The 19,447-nt window shown below is 35.1% G+C and overlaps 1 protein-coding gene across 3 annotated transcripts in view; it reads right to left on the bottom strand.

Annotated features, from left to right (window-relative positions):
* Positions 1-19,447, bottom strand: part of TSHR (thyroid stimulating hormone receptor) — a 177,298-nt gene that overhangs the window by 58,912 nt on the left and 98,939 nt on the right. For all 3 annotated transcript variants that reach the window (XM_003902127.4, XM_031669043.1, XM_009212070.4), the window contains 2 exons: positions 15,856-15,927; positions 9,717-9,791 (listed from right to left, as the gene is read on the bottom strand). In XM_003902127.4, coding sequence (XP_003902176.2) covers positions 9,717-9,791; positions 15,856-15,927 — 147 coding nt within the window. The remainder of the gene's footprint in view (positions 1-9,716; positions 9,792-15,855; positions 15,928-19,447) is intronic.

The raw sequence follows: 19,447 nt of genomic DNA on the forward strand, positions 1-19,447 counted from the left end.
GTTGGACATCTTACATGGTTGTTCAGGGTTCCAAGGATATAAAGTGAAAGCTGCCAGTTCTCTTAAAGACTGGGACTAGAACTGGCATTGTATCACTTCTAACATTCTCTATTGAAATATTAGAAAAAATGTTCAAATTTAAACAAACCAGCAACCCATAAATCCATGAAGTTCAGCAAACCTTAAGCAGAATAAATATTAAAAAACCTCACCTAGGCATATTATGATTAAACAGTTGAAAAGTAAAGATATAGAAAAAGTTTTACAAGTAACCAGAGGGGAAAAAACACTTTACCTACAGGAGAATAACAACATGGATATGACTACTGATCAGAAAAAAAGAAGGCCAGAAGACATTGAAAGATATTTTCAAAGGGCTGAAACAAAAATGGCTTTGCTAGAATTCTATACTCAGCAAAAGTGTTTTTCAAATATTAAGATAAAATATATTTTCAGTAAATGAAACCTCAGAAAATTTGCTGCCAGTAGAACCACACTGAAATACTAAAAGGTTTTTGGGCTAAAGGGAAATAATTGGTCCTACAGAAGGGTAGGGACACTGGAAATATTAAATATGTTGAGTGTACATAAATGACTATTTTTTTCTTTACTCAAATTAAAGTTAACATAATAATGTGTTATGAGGTTTATAACATATATAGGAATAAAATATATGACAACAATAGCATGAAAGATGGAAGAAGGTAAATGGAATTTGAATTTCTAAAGGTTCTTACATGATTACAGAGTAATATAATATTATTTCTAGGTAGACTGTGATAAGTTAAGGATGCATATCATAATTTCTGGAGTAATCAAAAAAATTTGCAAAGGACTAAAAAGCCAATGGATCACAATATTAATAAATAGAACCAAAAACAACTAGATTAATCCAAAAGAAGACAAAGGAGAGATAAAGGAAGACAGAGAAGACAAAGCAAATAGGAAAATGGTAGACTGAAATCCAACCATATCAATAATTACAATAAATGTCATGGATTAAACACTCCAATTAAAAGGCTGAGATTTTCAGGCTGCATATAAAAGCAAGATCCAATTCTGTGATGTTTACATGAAATGCATTTTAAATATAAAGATGTAGTTATTGAATCTCAGTTGTTTTGGCTGTAAAATGATAGTAACTACTTTAGAGAATTGTTGTGAGGATTAAATGAGTACATATGTGTTGAGCAATTAGTGTAGTGCTTGGGATATGGCAAACGCTCAATTAAGGTTGGCTAAACATATATGTGTGCATATGTGTGTGTACACGCATATACTAAACATTCTGTCAGATTTTTCATTAATTCAGACTAGCCTACTCTTCCAATTCATTATTGTTAAAACCCATGTTCAGAATACATTGTTTCACTTTTTTGTTCGTTTTAGTTTGATTTCCTCACAGCTTGGTGTAGGTGAATGGCACACAAAGCATCCTGCCTTATGGAGACTTCTTATTATCAAATATCTGCATTGTCGTAATAAATTTTAGTAAGTTCTAGGCCAAAAAGCATTCAAGGATAGATTCAAATGGGGATCTAATTTAAATGCAGGAGTGGCCCGAAGGGTATGTGTCTCTGTGTAGGTCATAATTAGGCTGAAAAAATAATCAGTAGAGTTAACTAGGCAGAGAGAGGGCGAGAAATAGATTTCTAGGCAGAGGCAAAAGCATGTGAATACCCTGAGATGAGAAAGATCTTGGATTGTTTAAAAAACCAAAGAACACAGGTGTGCAGGAGTGGAGCATGATGAGAACACAGAGGTGGGCAGGAACCAGCTGAACTTGTGGGCCTGGATGTTAAGATATTTGGATTTTATTCAAGAAAAATCATTCTGGCTGCTGTGAAGATACTGAATTAGAGGAGATCAACTGGAAATACTCAATTGGAGTTAAGATATAAAATTATTATAGTTCAAGCAAGAGATGATGGTGGCTTAAATAAGGTTGGTGGCAGTGGAGAGGAAGAGGATACATTTTCTGTGTATTAGGGTAGTAGAATCAACAGGACATGGTGAAGGAGTAGAAGTGGGTGATGAGGAAAGAAGGTATAGTGATACCTCTCAGGTATCTGGGATTTGCATCAGGATGAAGGAAGTTGCCATTTATTGACTCAACATACACAGGAGTAGTAGATTTCAGGAGGACCATTAAGATTTCAGTTTTGGATATAAAATGTGAGATATGTGTAAGACATCTGGGAAGAGAGGTCAAATAGACCAACAGGTATATACCAACACTAAGAAGGAAGGCCTGAACTAGATATATAAATTTGGGAATTGTTAGATAAGATCACATAGCAGGAGAAGGTAGAGTGAAAAGAGAAGACGACACAGGATTGGGCCATGTGAAAACCCAATAATTTTAAGTGGGGAAGGGGAAGCAGCCAGCAAAAGATGATAGGAAAGACTGACCAGCATGGTAGGAGTCCAACCAGGATTGTGATATCACAGAGGCCAAGGGAAGAGGGTATGTATAAGAACAGAATGATCTACTATTTTGAATCTTGCATATGGCCTTTTAAGATGCAGTGGTCACAGGTTTAACTGTGTTAAACATACTGTAGTTATTGAATGAATAGCTTTTTGTTTGGAGTGACAGTTCTAGGTCACAGACCTAATGTCAGTACTGTTAAGATGAAAATGTTAGATAAATTTAACAGTTTAATTGAGCAAAGAATAATTCATGAATCAGGCAGCCCCCTAACCAGAATAGGTTCAGAGAGACTCTGGTGCTGCTGTGTGATAGAGAATTTCTGGAGGTGGGAGTGGAAAGAAGGTGATATACAGAAAACAGAAGTGAGGTATAGAAGCAGCTGGATTGGTTATAGCTCAGTATTTGCCTTATTTGAACATTGTTTGAACAATTGGTCACCTGTGATTGGCAGAAACTCAGTGATTGGTAAAAAAGTAAGTTATGGTCTGTGGTCTGTTCACATACCCAGTTAGGTTATAGTTCACTGTGTACAGAGAGGCCTTTAGGCCAAATTCACAAGGAGCCAGCTTTAGACTAAAGAGTGCTTACGTTCTAATACTCTAATTCATATCACAGAACAAAATCTAAACGTGAATTGGGAAGCCATCTCAGAGGATGTATATAGAGCTTCGTAAGACTGGACAGGTACTGGTAGGGATAATTAGAAGTGGCAATGGTAAACTAACTGCTCAGCTTTCTATTTACCAAGTCACAGGACCAAAAAAAGTCGGTTTCGAAGGGCAGCTTAGAAAGAAAACACACTTTGGAAATGGAATAACATTGTGTTATTTTACTGCTGATGTAGTCCTCATTGGAGCTTTTCAATAATGCTGGCAATATGCAATGGCATTTGAAATGTCTATTCATAAGTTTAGTACCTACATATCTATCCTTGCAGCAAATCCAACACAATAAAGAGCTCTCTTTCCTCAACAAATCTGAGGGCTTTAATTCTATACTGAGGAATCCCAGGAAAGTTTGGTTGATGGTACTTATGTGGTGTATAAATTAAACAAATCATTCTATACTGATACTCAGTTTCATGCCTTATACCCACAAAACCATTCTCAATTCCTTGAGCAAAGATGAGTGATCTTTCAGCTCTATTTTTCTCATGAAAGTGATAATGCTTTGTATATAGTCACTGCTTAATAAATGATTATAAAACAAATGTATTAAACATTTGGGTGACATGCATGCAAAAATCTTCACTAATCTTTTCTATTAACCAAAACCATTTGCAGACAATAATGTCAGATACATATGAGAAACATTTGAAGAATATAAGGTACATTATTCTTTAAATTTTTAAGATATTAGATTCTCAATATCTCAAGTATATAAGCAAATGGTCTTTTAATAATTTATTTTTAAACTCATTCTCTTTTTAATTACTGTATTTAATAGTTTCCTTTGGTTTAGGAAGTTAACACTTTTGCTCAGAGTAGACAACTGAATATTTACTTAAAAAAATTTATAAATAACAACTGGAATCTTTGTGAGAAAAAAGGTCATAATAAAAACAAAATGAGGCCGGGCACGGTGGCTCATGCCTGTAATCCCAGTGCTTCGGGAGGCCAAGGCAGGTGGATCACGAGGTCACGAGATCGAGACCATCCTGGCTAACAGGGTGAAACCCCGTCTCTACTGAAAATACAAAAAATTAGCCGGGAGTGGTGGCGGGCGCCTGTAGTCCCAGCTCCTTGGGAGGCTGAGGCAGGAGAATGGCGTGAACCTGGGAGGCGGAGCTTGCAGTGAGCCAAGATCACACTACTGCCCTCCAGCCTGGGTGACAGAGCGAGACTCTGTCTCAAAAACAAAAACAAAAACAAAACAACAACAACAACGAAATGACTGCTTTTAAGATCAGTAGGGTTTATATAGGACTTCACTACAAATTAATTGATTTTATTTTTGGTGAGGGGGCAAAGAAGCAAAATGGTTTGATAAGTGGATATCACATTTGGAGTCAGAAGATTTGGTTTTCAATTTTGTAGACTATTGTTGTCTTTACTGTACTGGGGATCCTCAGCCTTCCTGGGCCTCAGTGTTATTTTACTTTCTTTGGTTTTAATGTACTGCTCTGTTATAAACTTCTTATGAAGGATACATAAATGATTTATTTTTAGCCTTCTTTTCTAATATATGTTGTCTTAAGGCTATATGTTTTCTTCTGAGCATGACTTTGACTCATCCCACAGGTATTGATACGTCATATTTTTATTATCATTTAGTTAAAATTATTTTCTAATGTTTATTATGATTTCTTCCTTAATCCTATGGTTAATTGGAAGTCAGAGTTATTTAGAAGTTAGGTTATTTACATGCTGATTTTAATTTTTTTTTGTAATCTATTGAGACTTACTTTTATGGCCCCACATGTGGTCAATTTTAGCAAATGTTCCATGTGTCCTTGAAAAGAATATATACTCTGCAGTTGTTGGATACAATATTTTTTATAAGTCAATATAATCAAGTTTGTAAATTATGTTCAAATCTTTTAATTAATTTTTATCAGTATATTTACTATTTTGGTGTGCTTGTTCTATCAATTATTGATAATACTATATTAAAACAAGCTCTCACAATGATTGCCAATTATTGTTTATCTTTTTAGATCTACCAGTTTCTGCTTTATACGGTTTGAAGCTCTGCTCTTACAGACATTAAATTTAGAATCAGTATATCTTATATAGTGATTCCTTTAATCATTATGAAGTAATTACTCTACTCTCTTAGAGTAAGGCTTTATGCTTTATATATATGCATATTTACATCAGTTTTCTTTTAGTTACTGTTTGCATTTTATGTATTTTTATCTTTTCACTTTCAACCTTTCTGTATAATGTTTAAAATGTCTCTTGTAAGCAGCATACAGCGAGTATTAAAAATTAACCAATCAATCTTTGTATTTTACTTAAGAGTATTTAGTCCTTATACATTTAATGCAGTTAATGTAAATGCTGATTATTTGGAGTTAAATCTACTATTTATTCCAGAAACTCTCTTTTTCTTCCAATTTCTTGCTTTTTTTGTATTAATTAGTTAATTTCATTATTTCATTCCCCACTACTATTAGCCTATTAGTTATCCAGTCTTCTACAAGCATTTTAGTAGCTGCCCTGTGAGTTAAAACATTTATTTATGATTTATAAAAGTTTAATTTCAGTTAGTACTTTCACCACTTCTCAAATAATTCAAAGACGTTTAGAACACTTTAACATTATTTATAATGTCCTAGACTTTTAAAAAAAAGTTATTGCATATTTTAATTCTATGCATACAAGCAGTTCTACTTTGCATGGCTCCAATACACATGAAGTTCAGTTACCATGATTTAATCAAATGTAAATGATAACTGTCCTCAACAACATCCCTCAAGTTTCAGTTGCCATAGTATATTAACTATTAATCACTGAATAAAGTACAAACTTTGTTGCCAGCTCTTCAGTCCACAGATCACTATGTAAATAACAGATGTGCATTATAATAGGTGACCAACTACATCTCTCTTTCAAAGTCATTGATGGTTGCTCACTGGGCATCTCTTGCTCAGTTCATTCACAAACAATAAAGCATGTCATTGTGTTTCCTATGTGTTTCCCAGTAATCACCTCATATGACATGGCCTAAAAATGGCTAATTGAAAGAGTGAATTTACCAATAAAGATGAAAATGAAGCAAAGAAATGAAATGTAATGTTACTGAAAAGGAAATCCAAATGGAATCATAGAATAAATCACTGGCATGAAAATGTTGATACCACCATCTGAGACTATTTATTTATTTTAGAGACCAGGTCTTGCTCTGTCATCCAAGCTGGAGTGCAGTGGTGTGATCATAGCTCACTGCAGCCTTGAATGCCTGGGTTCAATTAATCCTCTCACCTCAGCCTCCTGTGTAACTGGTACCACAAGTTTGCATTACCATGCTCAGCTAATTTTGTTTTTCTTTTTTTTTTTTTGGTAGAGACAGGATCTCACTATGTTGTCCAGGCTGGCTGAGAAACTCTAGATATTTAATCAGAGGAACTTAGTGATGGGAGAAAAATGGATGCAAAGGATAAAGATGTCCCAAAAGATACAATGACGGTAAAAAAAAAAATTTTTCACATTAAAGAAACACTTGAAAATATTTTATAATATTTAAAAACCAAAGGATAAAATGATGGAAGCTAATCTAGATTTAGAAAGAAGTATGACAATTTGCCAGGGTATTGAAAAGATATTCTCTTGTAACTTATATAATAAAGATAAAAGGTCAAGCACTGTCTAAGCTACTCTTGATAAGTTTTTACAAAGCAGTAAAGCATTTTACTTGTAAGTGTTTCTAATGTTGACAATTACAGTATGTGAAATATTAGTTTTATTATTTTTTCCTATTTATAACTGAGAAATTTTAATGTTTTCATAAAAGCTTTTAGAAGTCACAACACAATTTTTCTTATTGATTATTAAGATTGCTTAATACACTTTCAGTTTGCACAATTTTATGATCCCACACTATCATGCAGAGCAAAGAACAGTATTTTAAATCCCCTAAGACATTATCTCATTTTGTGCAGTCAAGGTTCATTTATATTTACCCATATATTGACCTTTTCTGTTGCTTTTCATTTCTTCCTGCACAGAAATGTGTTAGCATGTGGAATCGCTTTACTTTTGTCTTAGTAATTCCCATTAGTAGTTCCTTTAATATGAGTCTAATGGTAATAAATTCTTTCAATTTTTGTTTGCTTGAAGTATCTATCTTTTTCTAATTTTAAATAATCTTTTGGTTGGGCTGGCAGATATTTGCTGTTTTGTTGTTCACAAATATCTTTCTATTGTTTTATAAATTCCATGATTTCTGTTGAAAAGTCAGCTATTAGTCTTGTTACATTCTTGAAAGTATTATTTATTATTTTCTTGCTGCTTTTTTTTTTTTTGAGATGGAATCTCACTCTGTTGCCCAGGCTGGAGTGCAGTGCAGCTCACTGTAACCTCCACCTCCCGGGTTCAAGTGATTCTCCTGCCTCAGCCTCCCGAGTAGTTGGGATTACAGGCACACACCACCATGCCCAGCAAATTTTTGTATTTTTAGTAGAGATGAGATTTCATCATGTTGGCCAGGATGGTCTCAATCTCCTGAACTTGTGATCCACCCGCCTCGGCCTCCCAAAATGCTGGGATTACAGGAATGAGTCACTGCACCCAGCCTTGCTGGTTTTTATAATTTTCTTTTTGTCTTTGTTTTTTAGCAATTTTACTATGATGTGGCTTGATGTGACTTTCTTCATATTTATCCTTTTGGGGTTTGCAGTACTTCTAACATATGTGACTTGGTGTCTCTTAAGAGTTTTGGAAAGTTTCTTTCAAATATTGCTTCTCTCATTCTTTCTCTCTTTTCTTGGGATCTAACAGGTTAATAATTTAATCATAGGTATGCTAGACTTTTTATTGTGCTACATATTTCTTATTTTCTCTTTCTCTCCATGCTTCAGACTGATTATAGTCTTCTGACCTATCTTCCAGATTACTAATTCTCCATTGAGCTCTGTCTAATCTCTTGTTAAACTCATGTATTTAGATTTTTGTTATTGACTTTTTAGATTCTAGAGTTTACAACTGATCTTTTTTATCATTTTCAGTTTTATTCTGAAATTCTCTCTTGTCATTTAAATTTTTGAACATGCTCGTTATTTTAAAGTCTGTGTCTGATAACTCCAATATTTGAACTTCCTAAGGATCATTTTCTGTTGTCTATCTTCTTCTCTTGGTTTTTTTGCCCCGCAAACTTTTGAGTTATTTTTGATTGATTCAGAGCTAGGTTTTAGTCTTTTCAAGGGCTGATCTATTCACAGTTTTCCCATACTTCTAAGATGAAGCTCTTCAGTGATCTCAACTAAAACCCTGGATTGTTTACTAGGAACAATCTTTCTTAGCAAGCCCTGAACTCAAATTTTGATTTTCCCAGCCCTAATAGATGCTAAACCTCTGGTCAGCTTCTTAGCCCTTAAGCTGTTGCTTACAATTCAGGAAATACCTGAAGGGGAAAAATAACCAAATGATGTTTTTGGGATTTGCTTATTGCCCATTGAGTTCTTACTGTTTTCATAACACTCTAATATTTTCAAACATTTTAAAAAAGATTCAGCTCCTTAAGCTATTCTCAGACTAATAGTTGATCTGATGTAAGGTAGCCTACCATACTTGGAAGCAGTATCTTGGGCCTCAATATTCTTGAAAGCAACTTAATGTAGTGGATAGGGAATAATTTTTAAGTAATACATTTATGGTATAAAGATTCTGGCCCTATCCCTTAGTAACTGTTCGACCAAGGAAAACATATTTAGCCTCTCTGTATTTATGTTTTTCTTATATAAATAATGGAAATAATTGTATCTGCTTCACAGGGTTGTTTTAAGGGTTAAATAATAACCAGACAAATGATATTCATGCAATGTTTAATGTAATGTTAGGATATACTAAGTATTTATAGATAAGTATTTTTGTTTCTTCAAGAAAATCGAGTTAATGATTAGTAATACATAGCTGCTTAAAATAATGCTAATACATAGCTGCTTAAAATAATGCAATGTGATTATGTAACACTTTTTATAGATTGTAATCTACTAGAGAAATAGAAAAATTATTCTGAGGTATATTGACTGGTTTTCATTTGCTAGATATAATTCAATATTTATGATAAACATGAAGTTGCAACTCTTATTACACTTATTTTGCAAATGAGGCTAGGAAAGGTTACATGACTTGTCCAAGGCGAGATAAGGAGTAGGCAGAGATGCTGGTGTTCAGATCCAACTCTGACCCACCCCAGAACTAAGGTTATTAAATTCCCTACTGTCCTAATCTCACTAAGCAACTCTTCTCTTTCCGAATTAAGGAAAATATGCCAGCTTTGTAGAATCTTGTACAGACCATAGAATCAAGTAGTTACTCAGTAAGTACTTATTGTCTCACTGACATTCACATCAACAAAATATGCTGACACAGTAGTAATAGAACAGATAGTGGTTCAAGAACAGAACTTTTAATGTTGTCTAACTTCCAACTATGGAATTGAGGTATAATGAAGATGAATTAACATAAATTGAGAATGAGAACAGGTTAATAATTTAATCATAGACGGAAGTTTTGACTCACAATCTAGAAACCAGCTCCCACTGCCATCTGGAGCCCCAAGATTATCAGTCAAGAGTGGTTGTGGCTTAGGTCTATGCTGCACTTTTCCTTTTACTTACATGTGAGTCACTTTACTCAAATTGTAGAAGGAGTGTGATTCGAGCTGCTGCAGAGTTGCATCTATAGACAAGTAGCTGAATGTCAGAAAAAATAAGACAAAATAGAAAGTTAATAAGGTTGTAAACTTCAAACATACTATTTTTGACGTAACTTTTTGTTATGGGTTTCCCAGATCATGCAACATGTATAACCCTCATAGATTCTGCCTAATTATGTTAAAATTACTTACTACTTTTTTTTCAGATCTTGTGATACCTGAATTCTTCCTGTATGTTAACTCCTATTTATCCTAAGTTCTCATTTAACTGTCATTTCCTTCAGAAACTTTCCCCAAACTCCCTGATTAAAATTTCCCATATGTATATATAGGGATATATATACATATGGTGTCACCCTGTGGAATGTTCCACTGGAGAATTGCGGTTTTCTCTTTATCTTCTTTGAAACTACGTGTCTAATTCCATGTTATTAGACATTCCATTAAAAATGCTTCTTATTCGCTCTAGTGTTCTTTTCTGATGCTTGTGTTTTTTTGTTTTTTGTTTTTTCTATTTTGAGGAACTCTTCCATTTTAAAGGAACTCTTCTATTGCCTTTAAAATACACAGATGTCTAAACCTGGTCTAGGATAATTAAATCAGAGTTTATGAAGGATGAATCAAGTACTTTTATTTTTCAAAAGCTTCTTAGCTGATTCTAATGTGTAGGCAATTTTGAGAACCACTGACCTATAGTTTGAATTGAATCTGCCATACATATGTATATATATGGTATATATACAGGGATATATATAGTGAGATATCACTATATATCACTACAGACTCCTTTCACTAATTATCACAGTGCAAACTTCCCATTCTTTGGGTGATATTTATGGTGTCTCACTAGACTGTAAATTCTCTGAAATGCAGAACTGTGTCTGTTTTTGGCCACTGACTCTTGAGTGCCTTTCAGAGTGCTTGGCATGTTGTAGACTCTTATTAAGTGACTGAATGAATAGAAGAGTTCCTCAAAATAGCAAAAAAAAAAACCCAAAAAACAAAAAACAAACAAACAAAAAAACCCACGAGCATCAGCAAGGAACACTAGAGTGAATAAGAAGCATTTTTAATGGAATGTCTAATAACATGGAATTAGACATGTAGTTTCAAAGATGAAGAGAAAACTGCAGTTCTCTAGAGGAGCATTCCACAGGGTGACTACATACTCCCTTAAGACTTCTGTTCGTGATTTTAAATGAAACTGAAAATTCAAGCTCCGTCTTAAACTTTGTAAGCAAAAAGTAATTCAGATAAAAGCTTCAAGTACTGAAAAAGGAAGAGAAATTCCTAAATACAACTTGTCAAGAACATATAAGGAATGTTTCAAATAGTTTCCTCAAATTCCATCTTGTGATGACAATGACTAATGCGGCCAAACTCAATGACCACTTTCTGTTGAGAGGTATTTCTATGACATTTGTGAAAATGAACAATTGACAGCTGGTTTCCAGCTATAGCCATAGCAGAGATTCTCAACCCTGGACATGCAATTAAACTACCTGAAGGGCTTTTAAAATACACAGATGTCCAAGACCTGGTCTAGGATAATTAAATCAGAGTTTATGAGGGATGAGTCTTTTACTTTTCAAAAGCTTCTTAGCCGATTCTAATGTGTGGGCAGTGTTGAGAACCACTGGCCTTACGTTTGAATTGAATCTGCCCATAAAATATCCTCATCAATGCAATGTTTACAAGAGGAGTGCTGATTGTTCCATTCTGAGTTTTTATCTTGGTTATTGCAAGTATTCTAATGGCTCTGTGCTTTCTATTTTGAATTACTCGTTCTCTAAACAATTATCCTTTGATTTACCCAATCTCTTAACCCTTTGCCTCTTGTGGATAATAACATATGAATTTTTTTGATACAAATATATTTCTAACATAAAGGAAACAATGGAACAGATTGAAAAGAATTAATGTGCCATGTAGAGACTGTGGGGATTTATCATGGATGAAGCTGAGCCAGCTAGCAGAGAAAGATTCATTTTTCAAGGCTGCCAACTGGTTTTCCTAAGTATCTTTTCCTTTGCTCCAAATCTTCTACTGAATTTCTTAGTTAAGAAGTATGAGTCTTTCTCAAGATTCCAGAAGGATAGTCACTTGGCCCATATTATCAAATGGAAGTTCCAGTTTCTCCAACCTAATGGCACCTCTTTGAAGGGCTGTGATAGCTTGGTTGTGAAGACAACTGGTAGGAATCGTTTATTCAGTGGGATAAAAATTGCTATTCCCTGCTTACTTACCCCATTCTATAACTAGGAAAAATCAGATCCTACTTCTTCTTCATATGTAAATATCATATAATCATTACAATCATCATATGACTTATCATTCAAACTGGGCTATTTTTGTGAGTTAAAGCAAGGTGCTGTTAACAATTATGCCAGAATACCAAGTGGGAATTTGAACCATCTCAGACAAACCTAGCTTCATCCTATTGATCTCTTTTTTCTCCCCAAGATATATCAAATCTTTAATTATTATTCAGGTATGTATATGTGCTTTTATTCCACAAATATGTATTGAACGTTAGTTAGAAGGATGACAGACATCCTTCTGGACAATGACAAAACAGGCCTGTTCCCTACCTTCAAGGAACTCACAGTACTCAGAGATACAGATTAACATACAAGGTAAATGGGATTAACGCAAGGTGTTAAGTGCTTGATAGAGTTCAGGGAACCCTATCACTTAACCCAGACTGGAGAATCCAGCACTCTTCCTGGGGGAAGCCTCAGTGGAGCCTTCAGATCTGTTTGGGTGTCTCCTATATCTCAGTCAACCAACCCTCTTCTTATTGCTCATCACTTTTATTTCAAATCTTCTCATCAAATTTCTAACTCTGCCACTTCCATCTTCCATCTTCTTAGATGTCTTTTAATAATTTGATAAGTTATAGAAATGTTTGAAACTTTAACATGAGAATGCCTTGAATTCCCAACCAATAAGCCTGTTAGTTTACCTGCATCTGTTCCATCTTTTCCTACAACTGAGACAGTTAAGTAGAAAAGGGCTCCGTAGCAGAACCTTCAACTGCCTGTGCCCTGGGAGAAGTGTGTACTGGAGTGGAGCTTTGTGAAGTTCATTTATAGTGGGGAGGAGCCTAGCCTCTCCTGTTCTGAGGTGGTACCTGGGATTCAATCTGTGAGGTGGGAAACGGGCTAGGAGGACTCTCGCTTTGCTGAGAGTCCCTGTTTCCCTTTTTTCCCCTTTCACCCAATAAATTCTATTTTTATCACTTTGCAAAGTGTCTGTGAGCCTAATATTTTATGGCCATGTGACAAGAACCTGGCTTTTAGCTGAACTAAGGAGAAAGTCCTACAACATAACTTTCTTGTTATGATGTAAAAAGTGGCCATCTTCCTATAGAAGGCCAATCCCTCTATTTGGATCTCATCCCCTCCTGCTTCTTCAGGGACCACATGCTCTTAAAATTGTTCTTTCTTCACTCTCTTTAGCTTCTCCCTCTCTATGGATGCCTCCGCCTGGTCCCAGTGACACCCACTTGTTTGTGACTCTTAATCTCTACCTGAATCTCTCCCCATGTGCCCCCATATACCCAGAACTCCCAATCCTCTTTACTCTAATTTATTTTTTTCTTTGTCCCATACACTTATTTCCTTCTAAATTAGTATCTAATTTGCTTATTTATTGTGTTTTTGGTTCATTGTCTATTTCCTCCCATTCAAATGGAAACTCCATGGGGACATGGATCTTTGTTTGTTCCCTGATGTATCACCAGCTCTCAGAGCAGTGATTGGCACATAGTAGGGGCTAAACAAATATTTGTCAAATGAATGAAAAAATTCTGTCTATGTCCTGATATGTACTCAATATAACTGCACCTCAAATGCCATACACCCCAAATTGAATTCCTAACACACCCCCTGACCCTCCACAGCAAATATACAAAACACTTCTCTGCCTAAATGAATGTGCTCATCAACCACACAGATGTCCTAATCAGAAACTTGGATGCATTTCTTTTCCATCTCCCACCATCTCCAAGTCAGTCAACTTTGAAGTTTATCAGCCCTCCCTTATTTATGTCTCAAATCTCTATCCTTTTTCATTATTCCCACTCAATGATCATCCTTCAGTTTCCCATCCCGTCCTTTGGGCGCTGCATCAGCCTCTTCACTAGCTTCCTGCCTACAGCCTTGCTCCACTTCCACCCATCACTCCACTGCAAAGCCAAGGGAATGTTTCTCAAATGAAAATCTGACCGTTTCACTTGCCTGCTTAAAACCATTGAACGGCTCAGCCCTTAGGGAAGATTTCAAACTCCTTCACATGATTTACAAGACCCTGTACTAACTTAGACCCAAGTTTTATGTTTTTCTATTGCCCACCTCCCTGCCTAAGCTCTACCTCCAAGAAACTTTTAATTCTTCAGAAAGCCCAGGATTTTCCCTTCTGCTTTTTGCTATGTAAGGCAGATCACAGGTCAGGTGCGATTTTTTTTTTTTTTTTTTCAGGAAGTCTTCTCCAACTCCTCTCCCTGCTCCTGTTTAGGTAATAGACCTCTTATGTGAGTTTCCATATCACCCAATAACTGACCCCATCATGACACTCATCACTCTCTTAGGAATAAAACTGAACCTCTGTGAGTTTTGTCTACTGTTACACACGGAACATCTAGCAAAGTGCCAGGCACAAAGAGGGCTCAATAAATATCTGTTGAATGAATGAAGTAATGGCCAAGCTGCTAGGACATGCAAGTAGAGACACCAAATAGGCAGTTGTATAAGGTAGATGAGGGAAAAGGAAGAGCTCGAGAATTTGAGGTTTTTAGCTTATAGGATGCTAAAGTGGTGCTGTTAAAAGAGAAGGGACAGCTTGGGAGGAAGATGATGTGTTTATTTTGGATATGCTGGTTTTGAAGAGCCTGTGAGACATCAAAGTGGTAATGTTTGGAAATTAGCTATATTAGGAAATAGTGCAGCCAAAGGAATGGGAGTGTTTACTCAAGGAGAGTGGGGTATAGAGGAATTAGAACAAAATATACAAAGAAAGAGCTGGTAATTAAGTAGCTGGCAAAATTAAAATAGGAAGTCAGAAAAGGAGACTGAGGACGAGTAGCCGGGTGGGACAAGAAGAGGAATGAGAGAGGAATATGAAGGAAAACAAAGAGGCAAGAATCTGAAAGAGGAAGGACTTGTTAGCAATATAAAAAACTGCAGAGATGTTCAATAGGGTGGTCTCTCAGTCTCAGCACTGCTGACATTTTGGAATAGATAATTCTGTTATGGGGAATTTCCTATGAACTGTAGAATGTTTAGCAGCAACCTTCACTTTTACCCACTAGGTGCCAGTAGCAGCCCCGTCTCTACCAAAAATGCTAAATGCTTCTAGGGGTAGAGTTGCCTGTGGTTGAGAACTACTGAAATGACAGAAACACTAACAAAATGGCCATGGTGTGAGTACATTTAGCCAAAAACTGTACAGATTGCTTCTGGTTATATTATTTCGCATGCCTGAATTATCTGGATTGCCTGTCAAAATCAATTAAATGAAAAAAAGATCTGCTTCATTTCATTCACTCTTTGTCAACCCAATATGGAAAATCCCTTTTCTCCTCACTCTAAGGGGATAGCAATTCAATTTTTAAGGTTTAGAATTATTTTTAATTTTCTTTTAAAGCGAGAGAGATTTGAAACCATTGGCTATGTTTATAATAAAATGTAAATATTTGTATTAGTAGTGCAAGGTGATTCAAGAATTGGTGACTAGGACAGATGGATGTTTGTCTATCTGTATATATGTTTAGCTTATAAACTATGGGATGTTTATAGGAGAGATTTACAGCTAAAGTTTTGCCACATCCCAAGATATATGAAAATACATAGAGAATCATGAAATTCTCAAAACCAAATGAATTTAAATTTGATTTAGGTTTTAAAAAATCATATAGGAACTAGGGAGTGGAGATATAGCAAAATCAAATAAAAATTATGTACATAAAGTTGTCATATACATTGAAAATGTAACTGCCATTGATTTATGCAAGTATAATAGCAAGTATTTTTCTTGATAGGACACATTTAGAGAATAACATAGCACAAATGCAAACTTCTTTTTATATTAAAAAAACTTACATTCTGGAAATATTGGGCAGACTAGAAAATGCGTGACTTGGAATGGTTCTCAGGCGAGTCTCAATAAGCTTCCTGTGAAAATAACAATTACACAATTAGAGTTTTAATCTTTGGGCCTTTCTAATAATTCACCTTAGTTATAAAAACACATTATTAAAAAGCATGACTGTTTTTACATATGTTTCCTTACACATAATCAACAAAAAAATACTCAACAAACATACCAAAGAACCATACGTATACATTTTTTCTCCCAATAAGAACTGAGTGTGAGATTCAGATGCAGAAAATAAATCATCAAACCTCATCTGTGAATTAGCAGTAAACTAATATGTCTTGCCTCGCATCACACTTTATTTGTTAACTGAAGGGCAACATTTTTGGGGAGTCTTTTTATTAAATTGAAAAAACGTGATTATTTTACCTTTTACTTTAGGTTTGGGGGTACATGTGCAAATTTTTATATAGGTAAACTCGTGTCACAGGGGTTTTTTTGGTAATGATTATTTCATCACCCAGGTATTAAGCCTAGTACCTAACAGTTACTTTTTTCTGCTCCTTTCCCTCCTCCCACCCTCCGCCTTCAAGTAGGCCCCAGTGTCTGTCTGTCCTCTTTTTGTCCGTGAGTTCGCATCATTTAGCTGTTACTTATAAGTGAGAACATGTGGTATTTGGTTTTCTGTTCCTCTGTCAGTTTGCTGAGGATAATGACCTCCAGCTCCATCCAAGTCCCTGCAAAGGACATAATCTTGTTCTTTTTTATGGCTGCATAATATTCCATGGTGCATATGTACCATGTTTTCTTTATCCAATCTGTCACTCATAGACATTTAGATTGATTCCATGTTTTTGCTATTGTGAAAAGTGCTGCAATGAACATTCGTGCGAACAACATAATATATTCATAAGTATATTAAGACTACTGAATTTATAACATGCACTTGTCAATGGAAATGTCTTGGAATGCTATCAGAATATACATTAAGTACATATTAAAAAGAATTAAATGCATGTTTTAAATCTTAAGGGTTAAAAATAGTGGCATGTTTACTACCTTCTCGCACAAGTAAAAGTCTCCTCAATCATATCTTGATCTTATCATCTACGTGCTGCAGTCTGGAAATAACTGACTGGCAAGGAGCAAATTCTTCCTCAGAATCTTAAGACATCTTTGTTGGATTTGCACCTTAAAGGTGTGACTTTTCCTCCAGTTTGCTTTTTTGGAGACTCTTCAGAAAGTGGAGACTGTTCTCATTATACATAATGAAACACCTTCATGCATTCCAGTATGCCTCTCCACCTAGGCACTTCATTTTTTGAGTCATGCTCTTTACTATAGTTACTACTTGAGAATCTTGTATGGAAAACAGTGTGCATAGTGTATTAACTTGGCAAAAAGACAGTGCCTTAAACACTACTCAGCTTCTCCATGTGTCTGTTTTTGCCATTTAATCACACTGGTAATCACACATCATCCAGTTAGTACCTCATTCATAGATATTAGAATAACATTGTGTATTTTTTCTTCTCTAAGCTGAGGGGTTACTTCTCAACAATCTATTTCCTTGGTCTATGCTTTCTTTGAATTATTCATTTTTGCAACGATTAAAATATATCTGTAACTTGCCTAATCAAAGCATCAGCAAGACCAAATTAATTGGTAAAAGGACCTATTAAAATGGATGGAGGGAGGTGATGTGAATGACAAAAGAGTAAATCTTCAGCTCTTTCCAGCCTCTGGTGTTTCGCCATGAAGCCCAATGTTGCCTTAATATTATTTCAGAAATTCAGGTCCCATAAATTACTTGTTCTCCTTTGAAGGCCTCCTACTTATATTTCCTTAATTGAGTTATCCAGATTCTGAAGCTAAAAAGATATGAGAAGAACAAGTCATTCTACCAAAATCTCTGTGTAAAATTGGGCCATGCCAAAGGAACACAAAAGACACACACCTGTTGAGTATCACCCAAGGCAACTGAGTTTAAGCTTAAAGATAGTCTTACTCATAGAGCTGTCATAAGGCAAATATTTTGTGGGCATATTTATGGTAAGATTTTAGGTAATATGGGTCTAAACTGTAACTTTCACTGACTAAAATTTTTTGAGTTTAGCCCGTGTTCAAAAGTAAATAATGTATATAAAATTAAATACAAAACTAGAATAAGATTACAATGGTTTCTAAGAAATTGAACGACTCAATAAAGCAAATAATCCTATTAAAATGGGCAAATGATGTGGCTAGACACTTCTCAGAAGAAGACATATAAATGGCCAACAGATATATATAAAAATGCTCAACATCACTACTCAACAGGGAAATGCAAATTAAACCACGATGAGATATCACCCTGCACCTGTAAGAATGGCTATCGTCAAAAAGGTGAATGCTAGCTAGTGTTGGCAAGGATGTAGAGAAAAGGGAACCTTCACACACTGTGTTGTGGAAATGTGAATTAGTACAACTATTTTGGAAAAAAGTATGAAGATTATTTAAAAAAACTAGAAGTAGAAATACCATATGATCCAGCTATGCCACCTAAAGGAATAAAAATCAGTAAGCTGAAGAAGCGTCTGCACTCCACATTCACTGCAGCAGTATTCACAGTCGCCAAGACAAGGTAAATTTAAAGCTTTCTGGAAAAGAGTCATGATTCTAGATACCATTAAGAACATTTGTAATCCATGGGAGAAGGTCAACATTTCAACATTAACAGGAGTTTGGAGGAAGTTTATTCCAACTTCCATGGATAATCTTGAAGGGTTGAAAACTTCAGAGGAAGAAGTAACTACGGATGTGGTGAAAATAGCAAGAGAACTAGAATTAGAAGTAGAGTCTGAAATGTGACTGAATTGCTGCAATCTCATCATGAAACTTTATTCAATAAGGAGTTGCTTCTTATGAGTGAGCAAAGAAAGTGGTTTCTTGAAATGGAATCTAGTCTAGGTGAAGATGCTGTGAACATTGCTTAAATGACAACAAAGAAATTTAGAATATTACATAAACTTAGTTGATAAAGGAGAAGCAGGGTTTGAGAAGATTGACTCCAATTTTGAAAGAAGTTCCACTGCATATAAAATGCTATCAAACAGCATTGCATGCTACAGAGAGATCTTAGCACTGGTAGACTACACCATGTAGTGTAAACATAATTTTATATGCACTGGAAAACAAAATAAAATTGTGCGACTTACTTTATTGTGATGGCTTGTAAAGGAACCCATAGTATCTTCCAAATCTTTCAAAATTGAAAAAAGGGTGGTTTTTAAGTGTTCTCATCACAAAGAAATACGTAAGGTGGTGTATATGTTAATTAGCCTGATTTGATCATCCCACAATGTATACATGTATCAAAATATCATATTGTACCCCATAAATAATATTTGTCAATTAAAAATTAATAATTTTTAACAGAAAAAGTGCATTACTTTACTATTTTTATCTTTATAGGATTGTACCTACCACATGGAGTTGCTATGAAGATGTAATAAATTATTATTAGAAGCTCTTATAACAATGTTAGGAACATAGTGAACACTAACTGAATGTTTTAAACAAAAACATATAAATCAGTTCACCAATTTCTTGATGATG

The sequence above is a fragment of the Papio anubis genome, chromosome 7, assembly GCF_008728515.1.
Source record: "Papio anubis isolate 15944 chromosome 7, Panubis1.0, whole genome shotgun sequence".
Lineage (NCBI taxonomy): Eukaryota > Metazoa > Chordata > Mammalia > Primates > Cercopithecidae > Papio > Papio anubis.